A 17,044-nucleotide genomic window follows, 5' to 3' on the forward strand; every position below is an offset into this window, starting at 1 on the left:
TTCATTTGACAAAATGAAAAATTTTGATGTTCAACGCATGCTGCCTTACAACACTTGGCCACTGACAAGGAGTATTTCCTTCAAAATTGTGCCTGTAATACTATAATGTATTGCTGAAACCGAGTACACAAGATCTTCATTGTTTTCATTCTTATTTATTTATCAATGTGTTGATATCAAATATGATTATATATGACATAAAAAGTTTTTTATGGACTAGGAACGTTTAACAATTTAACAAAATATTAAAGTAGATATAGTATGGATGAGTACAATAAACTGAAAATATGCAATAACATTTGAAAACGTTTCTTTGGTATAATCCATTTTCATGAATTTTTAATTGAATTAAAGAGTTCAGTTTTATATATAATTTGATTTAAATATTTTCTTGCTACCACATGTACTTGATGGAAAGACAAAAGGAATTTAAAGACAATTTAACAAAATAAAAATATTTCACCTTGAGTTCTGTCGTCTTAATCGTCTGACAAACTTCCACCTTCGCGCTACTCTACAAAACTTCTAGCTACACATACCTGATAGCAATCATGTATTGCTTTTTTTTCAATAGTTTAAACTAATGTTAATTACAGCATTCTTTTTTAATACACGTACGTCTAATTTTTCCACGTCGATTTATAATCCGAGCTGTCATCGATATGTCAACTAAAATGTAATGTTTGTACATTGAAAAGCATGTGTTACTTTTATTATTTACTTGCCAAACAAAGTGTTGTTTCAGTAGGCACTTGCATGGGTTGCAATGTCACTTATAAATCAACAACTGATTTTAACAGGCTTGGATAGCCATTTACGACTTGGTAAATTATTCTTAAGCATATCTGTGACATGCAGTGCATCATTGAGCTTGACAGATTTAGAAGTGCAATCACTGTTTAGATGCATATATTAACTCCCTGTAAATTTGTGAATTGGTTAAGTAGGATGGCAGTTTTAAGTCTAAATATCGCGGTGGTTGTCCTGTGTCTTGCAAGTCTTTGCAGCTATTTAGTAAGGTAAACGAATGGTTGTTTTTAAAATATATAAACATAAATCTAGCAGTGTCATGTTTTGTACTCTTTCAACTTCTTATGAACACTAAATGAAATAAACTCATCTATTTTGTAGCACTTGTAATATCCACAGTGGACTTCAGTTCTACAGCTGCACCAAGTATTCCAGAGTATCGTACAGTCAACCTTACAAGTGTGGTTTCTGGTACTGGCAGCGATGCTACAGAACAAAGTAATCGCAATAACTTTAAAATTTTCATTTGTATACTATATAAAAAACTATTTAATATTGTGTAAGTGCAAATATTTAATGTTTGTTTATTTTGTAGGTACACACACAGCGCACACCACACCACTTGTTTTAAAAGCTGTAGAGGTAGCAAATTATTTCCGGTTTTAGTTGTTTTACCATGCCACAGCTGGCAATGCGTCTCTGTCTTTACTCGCCCATCATACTCTTGATTCTGCCGTTCTAATTTTTCTACCATTCTGTCCATTAATTTACCCGTCTGTCTCACAATACATTTTGTAATTGACATAGTGAATGGCGGATGGAATTCCTGGCAGGCTTGGGGAGCTTGGTCGTCCTGTGATAGGGCCTGTGGGAGAGGCCGCAGGGTCCGGTACGGCGTCCGGGAATGTAACAACCCATCGCCGAAAAATGGCGGCGCCCGGTGCCCTGGATCTCATATCAGAAAAAATTCTGGATCGTGTTTATTAAAACACTGTCCAGGTAAGTATAGCAATATACAGTTTTTACAAACTTCCTATGTCAGATGGACTGTTAGTCCGCCGATCCATCAGTCTGTTCATATAAGTCTTTTACGATTTGTCTGTTTGGTACTCTTTTTCTACAAATTTATCATTGACGCCCAGTAAATGGAGCATGGAGCTCATGGAAGGCTTGGGCAGTGTGGTCATCTTGTGACAAGACCTGTGGAAACGGACGGAGAACCCGACAGAGAGCGCGTGTCTGTAATAACCCCATGCCAAAATATGGCGGCTTGCCATGCCGCGGATCTCACATCAAGAGAGAATCCGGATTTTGTTTACGAAAACATTGTCCAGGTACGTACAGATTCATGTTATCAAGAACCCTAAATCTATTTATCTGTCCGTCCAACCGTCAGTCCATCCATCCTTAAATTTAATTTGTTAAAAATGAATATCAAGCTTTTAAGGTATTATTTTTTTTTGCAAAAGATCCAAAATAAAAGAAAATATCATAGGTATCATTTCTGCGAGATCAAAGATTCATTCTCTATTTTGGATGTGCATTAAAAAGACAAACACATAAAAAGCATAGATATGTTGGTGTACTGTGTAGCATGTGCATTTCCATTCAGTTTCTTTGTTTTTTAAATGAAGGTTAATATCATGAAGCATATGAAAACGGTCCCTTTTTATACAATAAATTATAGAAAATCTACTATGCTTTTGATTAATATAAATTTTAAAACACTGTAGTGAATAATACGGGAGCAAGCGCTATATAGTTGAGGTGATATTTAAAGTAATACGGTAATTTGCAGTAAATTGATAAAAGCTAAACATTTACGAACAAATAAACATGAAAATTTTAGCATTTATGAATTAAAAATTTATTGCGCATGATCAGTAAACGGTAGCTGGAGTGTGTATGGTCCATGGGGAAAATTCTCCGAGTGTTCGAAAACTTGTGGAGCTGGAGCACAATCCCGATACAGACACAGAACGTGCAACAACCCAAAACCCCAGTATGGCGGCCGCAACTGTACAGGGCCTTCCATTAAATCAGAAACTTCTCCCTGCAATACCAATCCATGTTAAGGTAAACTCGAATAAATTAACAATTCTTAAAATTTACAGTTTAACTTTTTAAAAATTAAAACCGTTGTTTAGATCACAAATTCATCACAATTTCTCACGTTATGTGTTAATATTATCTTTGTCGAACGTAAGATAGAAAAAAAATCATTCAAAGGCATGCAGTTTTTAACACTGTAACGGATAACTAGGCCAGTGCCATGATGTCACTTTTGCACCCAACTATGCTTCGTGTATTGAAAAATAGAAATACATTGTACGCCATGCATACGATAGACAATTGCTTAAAGAGTTTATAAGGACCTTGATTATTAATGTATGATATCTGTCAGGTGAGATATTTGTCTAAAACAAATTCCAATAGGAAAATAATTTTACCCATAAAGATAATATTTTCCTGTACACAATTTGGAATAAATGAAAATTTCAATAGGAATTTAATTTCCAGTAGGATTTGAACAAAACTACCATAGAATTTTAAAATCAGATAGGAATTCCGGCGCGGGAAATTTTGTTGAAAACCCTGTAAGATTTTTTTTTCGCAGGATTATTAATTTCTCCTATGGCTAGTTTATTTTTAAAGGTAAATATCTCATCTGCCAGGTAAGACACACTAAAACCAAAGTGGTTAAATACTCTGTAGACAATGGTCCATTATTTGGTATTAATTAATAGATTTAAATTTTAATTTTAAAATTTTTAATTTTACGAAACTGCATGCTAAGTTGGATCAAATATGCCACCTTTGCGCTGGCTTTAAAAAAATAGATTATCTGTCCAAACATTTGAAAATTATAACAAAGGCAAATATTATGTAAAACAAATTTAATTGAAAAGCCCGAAGTATACGTGAATAGTTTATTGAGACTACTAGTATGTAACATATCAATTTTATGAATAAAGTTATTTCCAGCCTCGCCAAATATGTAAGCAATCTTATATCTACATTTTCAGAAAAGAAAGAGTCGTCCAGAAGAACACTGATGACCATAATTTCAACGCATGATGTTTAATAATAAATAATATACAACCTTGAAATGAGACTAGAAATACAATTTTTGACATAATTAGAATTACTGTAGATTCCTTATTTTACGCGATTGATTAATTCTGCGATTTAATCGTAGGGCATAAAATCGCGAGAACATATATTCGTGAACACTGATATTTTTTCATAAGATACGTTCATTAAGTTTACATTATATAGGCCTGATAAAAAGCGACATTTAAAAAAATCATCGTGATGTGCTTCTCGTTATTTTACGCAGATATATATAAATTTCTCGAGTTCCATTGGGAATCTACAGTAGTTGATCATAAGCGTTTGACTTGTATGAGTTTTCTTCTTATATACTTAATTTCATCACCTTCATACCCTAAACGTGGTACACAGTGAAGTTATTTTTTCTTCTTCATATTTTGGTATATTAAGAAGATCTAGAAATAAATAAATGATAAAGTTTTGGCAAAATGAGGGTTTTAACCCGGACAATTGGTGTGAGTATATATTCGTCTATTTCATTGCTGAATCGGTGATTTAATTTTGGTTGAATGATAATATAATTTACCCTGTCATTTTTGCTTTTTAATTTTATTGAAAAAATGAAGTTCCAAGCAAAACAAAAGCAAACAACGGACGAACGTTTTGCATGTTATAGGTCGACTTGTTTGTAGTAAGACTTAACTTCAACCCAATACGCCGCCAAATGCAAAAATGGCAGATTCCGATTTAAACAAAACAGTTAGCGTCTTCGATGCTGACAGTGAAGTAGTATATGATGAATCAAACAAAAAGCGACGGTTATCCGACTCTCCTGCATCTCCTGGATGTAAACGACTTTGTTCTGTCAGCGAGAGTACGTCTTGGATCTCCGACCAAGCTAAAAATGGAACTCCACAAAAAGCCTCCGGGGCCGACATAGTAATTTCAACAGAATCTGATGATTCGCAGTCAGTTCCCGGAAACTGCTTAACCAAAATAGCTTCACTTGAACTTCCATCAAGACTGAGTGAATGGGAAAGGAAACACATTGAAAAACTTAATATATCAATTGTGCATGTTCCTGATACGAAACCTCTTGATCTTATTCAATGCGGAGAAACTAAGAACTACGAGGAGATCGAAAAAATCAATGAGTTAAAGAAATACGTGCAAAAGAGTCCTATAATGGGCCATTTAAGATCCCTTGACCATTTGTACACGTCCTTTACAGAGCTGTCATCAGAAAGCTTGTGGGAGATGGCCCCAAATGATGATGAAAAATTATCAATGATCCCAACATGGGTACCAGAACATCATATGTTATGGTTTTACAGGTAAATCTCAAACATGTTTTACCCCCTCAAATTAAGTAAGAATATTTTGAGGGGATTGGTGTACAGTTCTCACCGCTCCTGAAAAGATTGGGTCTACCCACGGGCTCGTCACAAAGCTTTTCAACTTTTTATATGTACCACATCTATATTTGTGTATTTTATTGTAAAGAGGTGGTAGTATATTAGCTTCCTATCATATCGCGGGTTCTATGGTATCGCGGTATTTCTGTTTACGAATAGTAGTACGCACTGAAATTGACATTTGACATCGGGATATTTTTAGACATAGTAAACAGAGGCACGCTGAACATCACTGGGGTTTATAATAGAGGAATCACCCAATAACACTAGTTTTTGGAAATATTTCAGTATTGATAGATTTTCCCACAAAATGATTTAACTACCACGATATCATAGGACGGGCTCATATAAGATATAAAAAGTTGATAAACTTCGTGACGAGCCCCTGTGGTTTACCAGGTTTATAGAATCAGGTAGTTTAAAAAATATTTTGTTATTACAGTCAGGGTTGTGACTGAAATCCATCATATTGAAAAAATGCATTTGTATGTTTAGTAACTGATTATTGTTGTTTCTACTAACTTACAGCCTTACCAATTTGATTAAAAAATGCTGAAATACAGTCATATTCTTTTTTCAGAGGTCACTGAATGAATTGATAAGGTTGGGCGCACTTAATAATCTCATTTGTTTTACGGGGCACACATATTTATTTTGGTTTCAACTGTGAGTCAAGGTTTTTCTCTACACATGTGACCATGGCAGGATAGTGTACTATGAAGTAAATGGGCTGGAACCGAAGAATTAACTTGGGAATGGAAATATGATGAAAACAAGTCATATTTACAAAAATAAAAAGATGTGTACATTATGTAGTTTGAAGAAATGACAATAATCAGTTATTTTTCAATATGATGGATTTCAGTCACACCCCTGTATTAAGTAATAGTTAGATAATATTAAGTAAAATTCAAGCAATTAAGAAGGGGGCGGAGGGAACCCTTCTTAATCGCGTGAATTTTACTTAAGATGATCTTGGAACATAACCCACTTTTTCATTGGCTAATCAAAAGTTCTGTGCCAATCAACTATCACCTCTCTCTTGTTTTCTGTTCTCAAAGCTGTCAATCTAAATGTTACGTCGCTGTGAAATTGGAGAAATTCTTAACGTTTTAAAAACATATATTTAGCGATTGCTAATTGATGAAAAAGTGGGTTTATATGTTCTATTGAAAAGTAAAATCTCAAAAATGCATTTTCCATGGGTTAATATGTTATTAATTAAATTTGTACAAAACTTTACAGACATTAAGTCACATTATAGTTATACATGGTTATAAGGATACTGGCTTAATGCCTTTTTTTTCAAGGAAAAATGTAATTTTTTATTCTTGATACTCTAAGACTTTCTTGTATTGCAGATTTTTAATGACATTTCAATTGTGAACAAGTTTTACTATATATGTCTGTCGCAACTTTACACGTCAGAAAATTATCAGTCTATTATAGTTCACAATCTACCATTGTGTTCTTTTATCTTCTGTTAGGCTGTATGTTACTTGCAGTTTAAACTGCCAACCGAGTAATTATTTTGTCACCGATGAATTTCATTTTACTTGATCTTTTTTTTGAATTTATCAGTATGAGCCATCATGTTGCATACCAGTTTCAACATGAGACAATCCCCTTACTATCATTCAGAATAATTCCATTTCAACTGCACACATAAAAATACAATTCTCAATTTTACAGAAAAAAAGATAGACAGATTTGAACCTTTTCAGTAATTTTGCAAGAGATGTGGCTCATCTTGATATTTGGACTGAAGCGTACACCAGATTTCTGGAGACTCTGACAGTCCCTTATAATTCATGTTTTGAAAACATTTTAAAAAGCCATTGTCAAACACATATATAAACCCTTCGATTTCGTTACACCCAGTTGCACACCTGTAACTCATGACTGACGTTTTGTATTTCTTTCAAGTTCTTTGCATTTTATGCTTTTACTTTTTATTTTCTGTGCATATCCTGTTTGTATATAATGTATTAACATGTTTTTTTGACTTAATGTGCGTAAAAAATGATAATTTCTGAGTAACATGGTGAGGCAAGATGTATGTTCACAAAGGTGAGACCTCTACAGAGAAATACTTTATACTGTAAGAAGTCTGCAGCTTATATAGGGGTTGTAGGGATAGCAGTATTAATGAAAAAGAAATACTGTAACAGCAGACAGTGCCTATTTACACGCAGTGTTCAGCTTTAATTAGAAAAATTCAACATTGCCTTATTTGATATGAGCCGTGTAGGGAAAATCAAGTCTCTTTAAGATTGCTATTTTAAAATGAGTATGGCTAAAAATAATCAAAAAATAACTATTGTGTAAAATTATCCTTTCCTATGGTTCTATTTGCAGATTTCATTGTGAAGCACATAATTTTAGTAACCAGCTTTATCATATACTTAAGAGAAGAGAAAATGGATGCAGCGTACATGAAAGTCATGTGCAAGCATTGTTTGAGGCGTTTGCTTGTATGTTTGGATTGAAAAGTGGACTCAGGTAAGTATTTGGTCGGTGTTTTCTTTGAGTACTATCTGGGTAGTGTGGAAAAGAAAGGCGGTATAGTTAGTAGAAAGTAATGGCAAAACAACCTAAATGATTTTATCTGTTGTTAATTTATTCATATGGATATATGTACTGATTACTAAATACCTTTCAGGAATCTGATATTGTGTTTTAATATACATGTACTTACCTTATACGAGGGTTGTCCAAAAAGTTTGTGGACAATGGCATTTTGTCATTTTAAACTAGTTTATATATACATATTGTATACTAGTATCTAAATCTTTGTCATAAATTTCAAATCAAACTAAAGTGGTTTTGAGTGTTTACTATAGAAATAAAGTAAAATTTTAATGTATCAAAGGGTTGCGGAAAAGTACGCACGGCCCAGCGTAGAAATTGTTTAAATTTTGTAGCTGAGTTTTTAGATATGAATATTTACAATTTTTATAAAACATTTAAAAACTTCATAATCTTCTATTATGATGTAGTCTGTTTAGTGTATGGCATTTTCATACGCCATTTGAAGCTCTTTTCAAACTAGCAGAGGACTTTCAAAAGATATTACGGCAAAAAAAATCTTTAAAAACGCCTGAAAAAGCGACGTCAGTTGACCGCACAGAACAGCGCGCCATCATAAAAAATTGTGTTGACTAAGGTAAAACACCGATAGAAACAAAACAAACGATAGAGGAAACAGGAAAAACATCGCAATAGTTTGAGTTTACTTATCCATAAGTAACACAGGTGAAAATTTAATGGGGTATGCGATTGCACCCTCTGACCAAACGGCATATCACCATAAGGTAAAGCCAGGACTACGATGTCATAGAAACGTCGTTATAACTCGACATCAGACTGGGCCGTGCGGCCTGTATAGGCGATGTATATACAATGATAACTCCAAAACAAGAATGTACATTGCTCCGATTTTTATACATATACATTATTATACTCTATATTAAAATATCCTGATCATGGCACTGTTATTTTAAATAAAATTGCATGTGTCCATGAACTTTCTGGACAACCCTCGTATATTTGATTTTAATGCCCCTCAAGGCTTCCATGAAATCGCTGGGGCATATAGTATTACCCTGTTCCGTCATTCCAGCATTCTGTCATTCTGTCCTTCCCTCTTTCTGTCATTCAGTCATAATTCATTTTCTGATCATTATCTTAAACATTGCACAAATTCAACTCAAATTTGATATATGGATGTGTCTTATAAGTTAACAGGACGAGTTCGTAATTGGTTATGGTCCCATGATTATTTGACAGAGCTTTGCTTTGTAAACTTTGAAAAAAATGAGAAATTTGCTATTTTACTTTTCAAGGGATGCATACAGTGGTAACAACGTTATTGTTGACAAGCCAATCGTGTTAAATCGTTCGTGTAACGTGGGTGATCGTTCGTGTAACGTGCGGGATCGTGCGTGTATCAGGAAAATTGGTTTGCGTTTTTTACCGTGCGTGTTCGTGCGTGATCGTGCGGTTTTTCCGTTTTGTAACTTTTTTTACGGAATGCCAGGATTAATTTTTAAAACAAAGACAAGTAGTTTTTGTAAAACAATGTGAATTTAAAACTTTTTATTATATAAGAACATTGACAGTTGTTAACATTCATTCTCTCTTTTGTCCTTAAATACATTTTTTTAATTCTATAGCTCATTCAATCCTTTGTTTGGTCGACTTAGTTTTGCTTAATTTTACAAACAGCCTATATCAAGCATCAATTGTGTCTTGACAAATAATTTCAATCATATTAGCAAAAGCGACACGTTGAATGAAAGTGGCTAAGCTTACCCATTCCCCGTTTTAAACTAAACGATTATTCCCAACGTTTTTCTTTCAAATGAGAATACGATACGCATTATTTTCTACTAGATTGTTTACACATTTGTTTGAAATAAAATTTATTTAGACGCTTTAGAAATTATTTACTGTACATTATGAAAATATTGGATGTGAAAAATCGAAATTCTATGGAACAAGGTAACAAATTTACCTGTATCACGCATAATTAAATCGTACGTAAGAGAATTAAATTACAAAAACAGTCAACTCGTATGTAAATAATTTCGTGTAGTTTATGCATTATCTTCATTTCAATTACACGTAATTTTCTTTAACTTATGATTGAAGTTAATATTTGTTATGGAGACAAAATATTTATTTGTGTGTGAATCCTTTATACTTGTGTATGGATGTGTAAAAGTGTTCACTCGTAAAATACAAAACAGTGCATGACTAAATTACAGGCCGCTTTTCAATAACACACAAACATAAAGCAATACAAATTAAAGTAATACGTTTCCTTAATTCTAATCTTAAAAATTAATTTTGATTTTGCGTGTTTAATGGTGTAGAATCGTTCGGTTGCGTGTTTTATCGTTTTTGTTCGTGTATCGTGAAGATTCAGTAAGTTAGTGATCGTCCGTGTATCGTGCGTGATCGTTCGTGTATCGTGCGTGATCGTTCGTGTATCAGAATCGTGCGTGTCGTTTGTCAACAATAACGTTGCTACCACTGTATATAAATCTGATATTTCATATATTAGGTTATTTGTAGGTTAAAAATTCATCGGACTAGAACCAAGTTCAAACTCAACCTGTATTTTCTAATAAATTAACCTTATATGAAATATCCACTTTACATATGCATCACTTCAAAACTTTTGAAGTGATGCATATGTAAAGTTTCACAGCGGGGTTGTAATACACATTGTAAGACAAAATAAATCTCATTCTGCAGTCTCACACTGGACAAATTGATCTCACACAGGTGTAAATGCAAGAAAATATTGCCATTTAATTATTACATGCTGCCACATAGGGTGTTCCTTAAAGTTGTTGAAATGATTTAAACAAAATATTATGCACTACAACTTTTTGATATACTTGATTTAAATTTCAGTAGTGTACCATGTCTGGAAAAAGATACAAAAAGGATTATGAACCTACAGATAAGTGGTGCAGCTGATATAATTTTCCCTTACAAAATGTTTTCTCCATTTCAAGAAGTCAAACAAGGAACTCAGCATCCGTCAGTTGTTGCAGTTTGTGAGGTATGACTGATTTTTATCTATTTGAAATCTTAAACATTTTGCTGAGACCCCCCCCCCCCCCCCCCCAAAAAAAAAAAATTTGAACTTCATGGCCTCTGCCCCTTTGGGACCTGAGGGGTGGGTCTAAAACCATAAAAATTAATGCAATCTTTTTCTTTACTCCTGGGCATCAAACAGTCAAACTGTTGGCATGATTGAAATAAGCATTGAGCTGTCTACCAAAATTGTGAAATTCATGGCCCCTGGGACATACATATTTAAGAAAAAAACTAAATGCATGGTTGTAATGTCTATGAAACCCTCTAATAAAATTGTACAATTCATGGCCCCTGGGTCAGAGGTTCAGGCTATAAGGGTTTCAGTCCTAGGGTGGGGCCAGTATGGCCATATAGTGAACATATATGAAATCTTAGAAAATCTTTTTCTTCACTCCTATATTTTTGAGAAAAACTAAATGCATGGTTATAATGCCCATGTCTCGGATTAGGGTTTAGAATAAAAAATGAACCTTAAATGCACAAATGAGACTCTCTGACATGTATATAAGGGCTATGTTACTCAGGTGACCGTCAAGGCCTGTGGGCCTCTTGTTTGTTTTATCTAATGAGTTGGAATTGTGTATATATTTCCAAGACATGCCAAATATATACACCATTTTAACTCATTGGATAAAGAAAATATAAAATCACATTATATTGATATCCTCTATTTATATGTATGGTTTCTTTTCTTACATGATCACGAGTACACCTCTCTGCGATGCTTTGTTTCAGTGCGTACATACATAGGTGATAATTCAGTGTTTATGATGATTGTAGTTTAGCCTACAGGTATGGTTAACACATACAGTTAATTAGCTCTACAGATGATGAAATTTTAGTGCCCTAACTTACAATGTTGAATTAAAGTTTAAAAAAAAAGAAAATAGAATTTTCTTTGATATTACAGTACGTGAATTTTGTAACACCAGTTCACATATATGCATATTCAGACTACATGTATATAGATCTACATTATGCCACATTGCTATCAATAATTTGAATTTTTTTTTACAACTAGTTAATTAGTGATTTTGTAACCAGGTATCATCTTTCCACCTAATTAAGTTGGCAATGTGCCATTTCTAATAACTATTTTTTTTTTCAGGTCAAAAAAGACAGTCCAAAACTAAACCAAAGTTATTCACCACTGAACGGAAGAACCCGTACAGATATAAAAATCAATTTTGAAAACTCAGCAGAGCAAATTTCGTCAACAACTAATAAGGAAATCTCACACAACAAAACTGTTCTGCATCTTGATGATAAAATCATCGGCCAGCATGGAGGGAAACTTCTATTCCATTTTTCAGACACAATAAAGAACGGAAAAATATTCGGATTAGTTGTGCAAGAAACACAGGTTCGATTAATTTCTTTTACTTTTAAATCACTAGACTCTGAACATCATTCATAGTAATTTATTTTTAGCTCACTTGAGCTTTTCTGATCACTTTCTGTTCGGCATCCATCTTTCTGTTTATCTGTAAACCTTTACATTTTTGACTTCCTCTCCAGAACAACTGGGCTTTTCTCAAAAGCTGATACACAAGAAATGCTTAATGTTTGATATTAGGATGTGTGGTGAAATAAATTTAAAATCTTTTTTAATATGTTTGAAAAAGGCCAAAAAAAAAAATATATGTGTGTTTCCTATTTCATCAAATTTTAAAACAGGGTAGATAGGTCGGCTTTTTTTTTTTTAAATGAGCTTTTAAGTTTTCCCCTTTCCTAGCATATGATTTTTCTATACATTAAGACAATTCATGTATACAGGTGGAGCAATTGTGGATAGTGACAACTGTCACAGTATAATAGCTTTCTGAAATCTAAGATTTTATTTTCATGTAAATAAAAAACATAAATATGACTGCCACTATAGATTAACAAAGTATAATACTCATTACCGCAAATAAATTGTAAAGTAGTTATAAGTTCTATTTTCCTGGTCAACTGACAAAACAGTAGACATGAATATTGTAACCATGGTAACTGTAGGTGTTGAATTCAGAAACTGAGGAAATTCTGGTTGATCATCCATGCTGTCAATCTGCACTTAGAAGTTTTTAAAACACTTTGATAAGTGGTGTTTTCTATTGAACTGTTTCAAGCGTTTTTTAAACCCTGATTTGTAAAGACTCCATTGTTTAAACCAGTTACGGTTGGTATTCTGGATTTGAAATAAAAAGTGTTAGGGTCGGCGCATAAAAAATAGGGTCGGTCGGGAAACAGGAAACACACATATTTTTTATACTAAGATCTACCCTTCTAAATTTTCCATAAATTTTGTATTTGAATCCATAAAGTTGATTTTTAATTAGAGTTAATGCTATTGTTGCCCAGGTGAGTGATATGGCCCCTGGGCCTCTTGTTAAACAATAGGGCGTGTCTTAATAAATCCTCTTCTCAAGAACCACAGCACCAGAAATGTCCGTAATAACACAAAAGCTTGTATATATAGTATTGTATTGTTCTTTGTAATGCTGATTTTTATATCTGGTCACTGTATAGGTGACGTTTACCATGCTGGAGATGAGTGTGGAACAATATAATGACATTATAGAAGGTAATGTGAAGCACAGAAGTAGAGATCGGCCAGTGTTGAAGGTTACAAAACCGTATGGCTATTTGAAAACCCAGGATAGAGAATCTATCATAGAGGCGTTCATCAAACTTGCCATGTTACAGCGGAAAATTCTTTAAATTATTCTTAGGTAACATTAGATTTCCAGGATAAAATTTGATGTTGCTGTGTATTTCGAATTAGTGTATATGTATATGCTAATTATGGTAAAGTTTGACAGTAAATGTATATTTGTTTTTAATGTTGCATGTGTAATGATTTATAAAATGTATTTGAAATTAGATGCATTATTCATAAAATCTTCATATTACACTGTACATCAGAATGAAACATTAAACACATTAAACATACGAGTATTATTATAATTTAATGCATACCTTTGTCAGTGAAATGTTATGTAATTTTATAGAATGTTTTGTAGGCATATACACTGCAATTCATGACATGGATACTTTCATTTTGAAAATTGTATAGGCCTAGTTAGACTATCTCCCATTCAACAACACCTTAATTGCTAGCATTCTTTTATCTTGAAGAATTAAAAAAAATATTTTTAATGAAGGAAGATATGTTGTTATCTCTTTTCTTGGTAGTTCGGCATTTAATTTTAGTAATGCTCTTTATAAACAGAATGGTAACCATTTTAGCTAGCTTTACAGTGGAGTGAGTACATTCTTACATATGTAATGTGACAATGAATGATCATGATGAATAATGCTCTAGTTGGTGTCTTCTGTGCTGTCATAATATCCTGGCCTTCCAACTTTTAAGTGATCACTTCCATCACCCCTCTGCATAACAGTGGCACGAGGATGAAATTCCATTTTATGATTTCCCTTCAGAGCTGCATTTCACTAAGGTGTCTGTTCAGTTGTTTAGTGCTGAGATGAATGTTATCTAATTTTTACACTGACTGTATATATATAATAGCAGGGAATTAAATTGTTATAACTGTTGATGTATCTTTTTGAGTAAATCCCTGCCCATGAAAAATAAAAAGCACCAAGAGAGATTAAAAAATGAAAAAGTTCATGCTAAATATGTGGAATCTTATATTAGGCAAATATGGGGAGTAGTGTTTATAATAATGCTTGAACCTGACAAATTATATTTTTGATTAATACATTCTATATTCAGTTCATTGAAGTAAAATTTTCGTTGTTAAATTGCCGTTTACTTTTAGTTAAATAGCAGTTCTATAAAACAACCATTGGCCAATTAACACATCTATAGTTGTCCATGCATACATTGTATATTAGTGTTATAATGAAAAAGAAAATATTAAATGCCAATTTTCAGAATTATATATTGTCTTCCCCTCTTGTCTTGTAAACCTTTCACTGCTGTTGCTAACTATATTTTTATTGAAAATTAAGATACATTAATTTAGGTACAATCACACCCATTGCATTGCAATTATTCACTAATGCAAATCTTTCACCGCAAATGTTTTGCAGTTGGGTCAATTTAAAAGAGAGATATTAATGATACAATCATATAGTGTTTTTTACTCAGGGTTTGAGTTCTCAAAATCGGATAGTTAAATAAAGTTCAATGTAATCCGTAAAATTAGTTCTAAACGAAAAAAGAATTTATGAAATGAATTATTATTGACAATAAATTCGATATATTTACTTATTTATGGAATTAGGCTCAAAGAAAAATAAACTTTTAGCCAAACAGTGGAAATTCGAACTAAATTTTGCAGATTTTGTTTTCTGCTAAAACATTTTTGGCAGTACTCTAATAATAAAATTTAAGATTTTATATTTTAGTCTATATCATTTGCATATTTTCTGTTGGTTTTACCTCACTTATTCATTAAAATAATCGTATGAAAAATTCTTAAAAACGATAAAAGAGACCATACCTCAAAATTTAATTTTGATCATTGACTTCATATAAATTTTATGCCAACAGAATTAGGTCAATATAAGTAGTTCAATACTATAAATGTTTTTGTATTATCATCATTCATTTTTTTGTAAAATTTGATCAAAATGGGCGGGGGTTTGAAAACTGATAGAGGAAATTCGGACTGAAATATTAAAAAAAATTGTTGCTTAAACCTTAAGGCTTTGTATCTATCTAGTGCCACTACTATTCATAAACTGTTTTACATTTTTAAAAGTGTTTTATTATTTGTAATATTTTTACAATGAAGAAAATTTAAATCGTAGTGTAAAATTTTATGGGATTTTTCTTGATTTTTAAAAAAATAATCAATGGCCATTAACTCAGGTAGGTCATTGGCCTACTTTTTTGAAAGTGAAAAATAACACTACAGTCAGAGGTCGATAACATACAATAGATGGATTTTCATTAGATCATCAGTTTTTTTTTTTCATTCTGAGTAAACGTCATCATTAAGTGAAAATATCACTGGCATCTGCTTGCCTTTATTATCAACCAGGTGTGCATGATCGTGTGCTGTAGATGACATGACAGGTGTATGTTCAGTAGCAGAGAAATTGAATAGACATTTCGCGTTTTGAAATTACTGTTTTCCGTACAAAACAGCTGATAAGCAATGTTAGTCGAAACCTTGATTAATAATACAACATGAATTTGACATATTTTCAAGCGTTTTGTGATTTAATACATGTATTTTAATCTCATCTCCTCCATTAAACTTTTAGCTATATTGTATTACGACAGAATGTTATCAATCCGAAAGAAACTGGCGATTCAAATGGATGTCATACATGCTGTGACGATGTAGCAATCCACTTAAAAATGAGGACCAGATTTTCTTAACTGGACTGTTTTTGTTAGATTGTTGTTTGTTTTGTATTGTTTCGGTAACGTTCAGTGATATAATAGAATTCACATTTAATATGTGTAATGACTCTGAATTTACGTCATACTGCATACGTATATGCATCTCTTTGTATTTCTATGCGTATTTGTCAATGATCTTCTGTTTGAAATATGATTAAGTAAAACGATTCAAAAGGTATGATTCGATACTGAATACATGTCAGATTTAGACATTTGCAAAGGTATGTAAAGATGTCAGACAAAGGTTAACGACAATTTTGAATCAGATTTTTTTTTTAGAATTTGATTTATTTATGAACAAGATGTAATTATAATTGGGCGATTATAAAGTTTTCCAAAACGAACGAGGTCAGCATTGGGAGTAGGAATGACCAATGATACAAAGAGATTTAGTACTTTATTATTTCTATTTCTGAATCTGTATATCAGGTGAACCGATATGACCCAAGGAACAAGAATATGTATTATTTATAGTGGGGAACTCAACTGTTTTCAAGATATGTGGGCACTTCCTGTTCAAGGGGGAGGGGGGTGGGTGGGTAATGACCACCCCGGGACCCATGACTTACATGTACATACCATTTGATGCCCCTTGACACAAGAATATATATGGTTTACGGGTAGGGATCTCGATCGTGTTTAATATGCAAGATATTTGGGCACTCCCTGTTGGAGTGGGGACAGGACCACCCCCGGGGCCCATAACCTACATACCATTTGATGCCTCTTAACACAAGGAACAAGAATATCTATGGTTTTGGGGTGGGGATCTCAATGGATTTTGAGATATTAGGGCACTGCCTGTTTCAGGGGGGATGGAACCACCCCATTTGACCATAACCTATAT

At 33.0% G+C, this 17,044-nt stretch overlaps 2 protein-coding genes across 2 annotated transcripts; both read left to right on the forward strand.

Moving 5' to 3' along the window:
• Window positions 1–878: 878 nt before the first annotated feature.
• On the forward strand, window positions 879–2,826 carry LOC105341139 (properdin). The gene is made up of 6 exons (XM_011447495.4): window positions 879–1,019; window positions 1,132–1,248; window positions 1,346–1,392; window positions 1,558–1,749; window positions 1,893–2,084; window positions 2,635–2,826. Exons 1-6 carry the CDS (start codon window positions 904–906, stop codon window positions 2,823–2,825), a joined length of 855 nt encoding a protein of 284 aa, XP_011445797.3. The 5' UTR covers window positions 879–903; the 3' UTR covers window position 2,826.
• Window positions 2,827–4,474: 1,648 nt separating this feature from the next.
• On the forward strand, window positions 4,475–13,946 carry LOC117683257 (uncharacterized). The gene is made up of 5 exons (XM_034452328.2): window positions 4,475–5,138; window positions 7,578–7,721; window positions 10,644–10,794; window positions 11,941–12,195; window positions 13,344–13,946. The coding sequence occupies exons 1-5, from the start codon at window positions 4,537–4,539 to the stop codon at window positions 13,533–13,535; spliced, it is 1,344 nt and encodes a 447-aa protein (XP_034308219.2). The 5' UTR covers window positions 4,475–4,536; the 3' UTR covers window positions 13,536–13,946.
• Window positions 13,947–17,044: the final 3,098 nt, after the last annotated feature.

Source organism: Magallana gigas, chromosome 4, assembly GCF_963853765.1.
Source record: "Magallana gigas chromosome 4, xbMagGiga1.1, whole genome shotgun sequence".
In the NCBI taxonomy this organism is placed as follows: domain Eukaryota; kingdom Metazoa; phylum Mollusca; class Bivalvia; order Ostreida; family Ostreidae; genus Magallana; species Magallana gigas.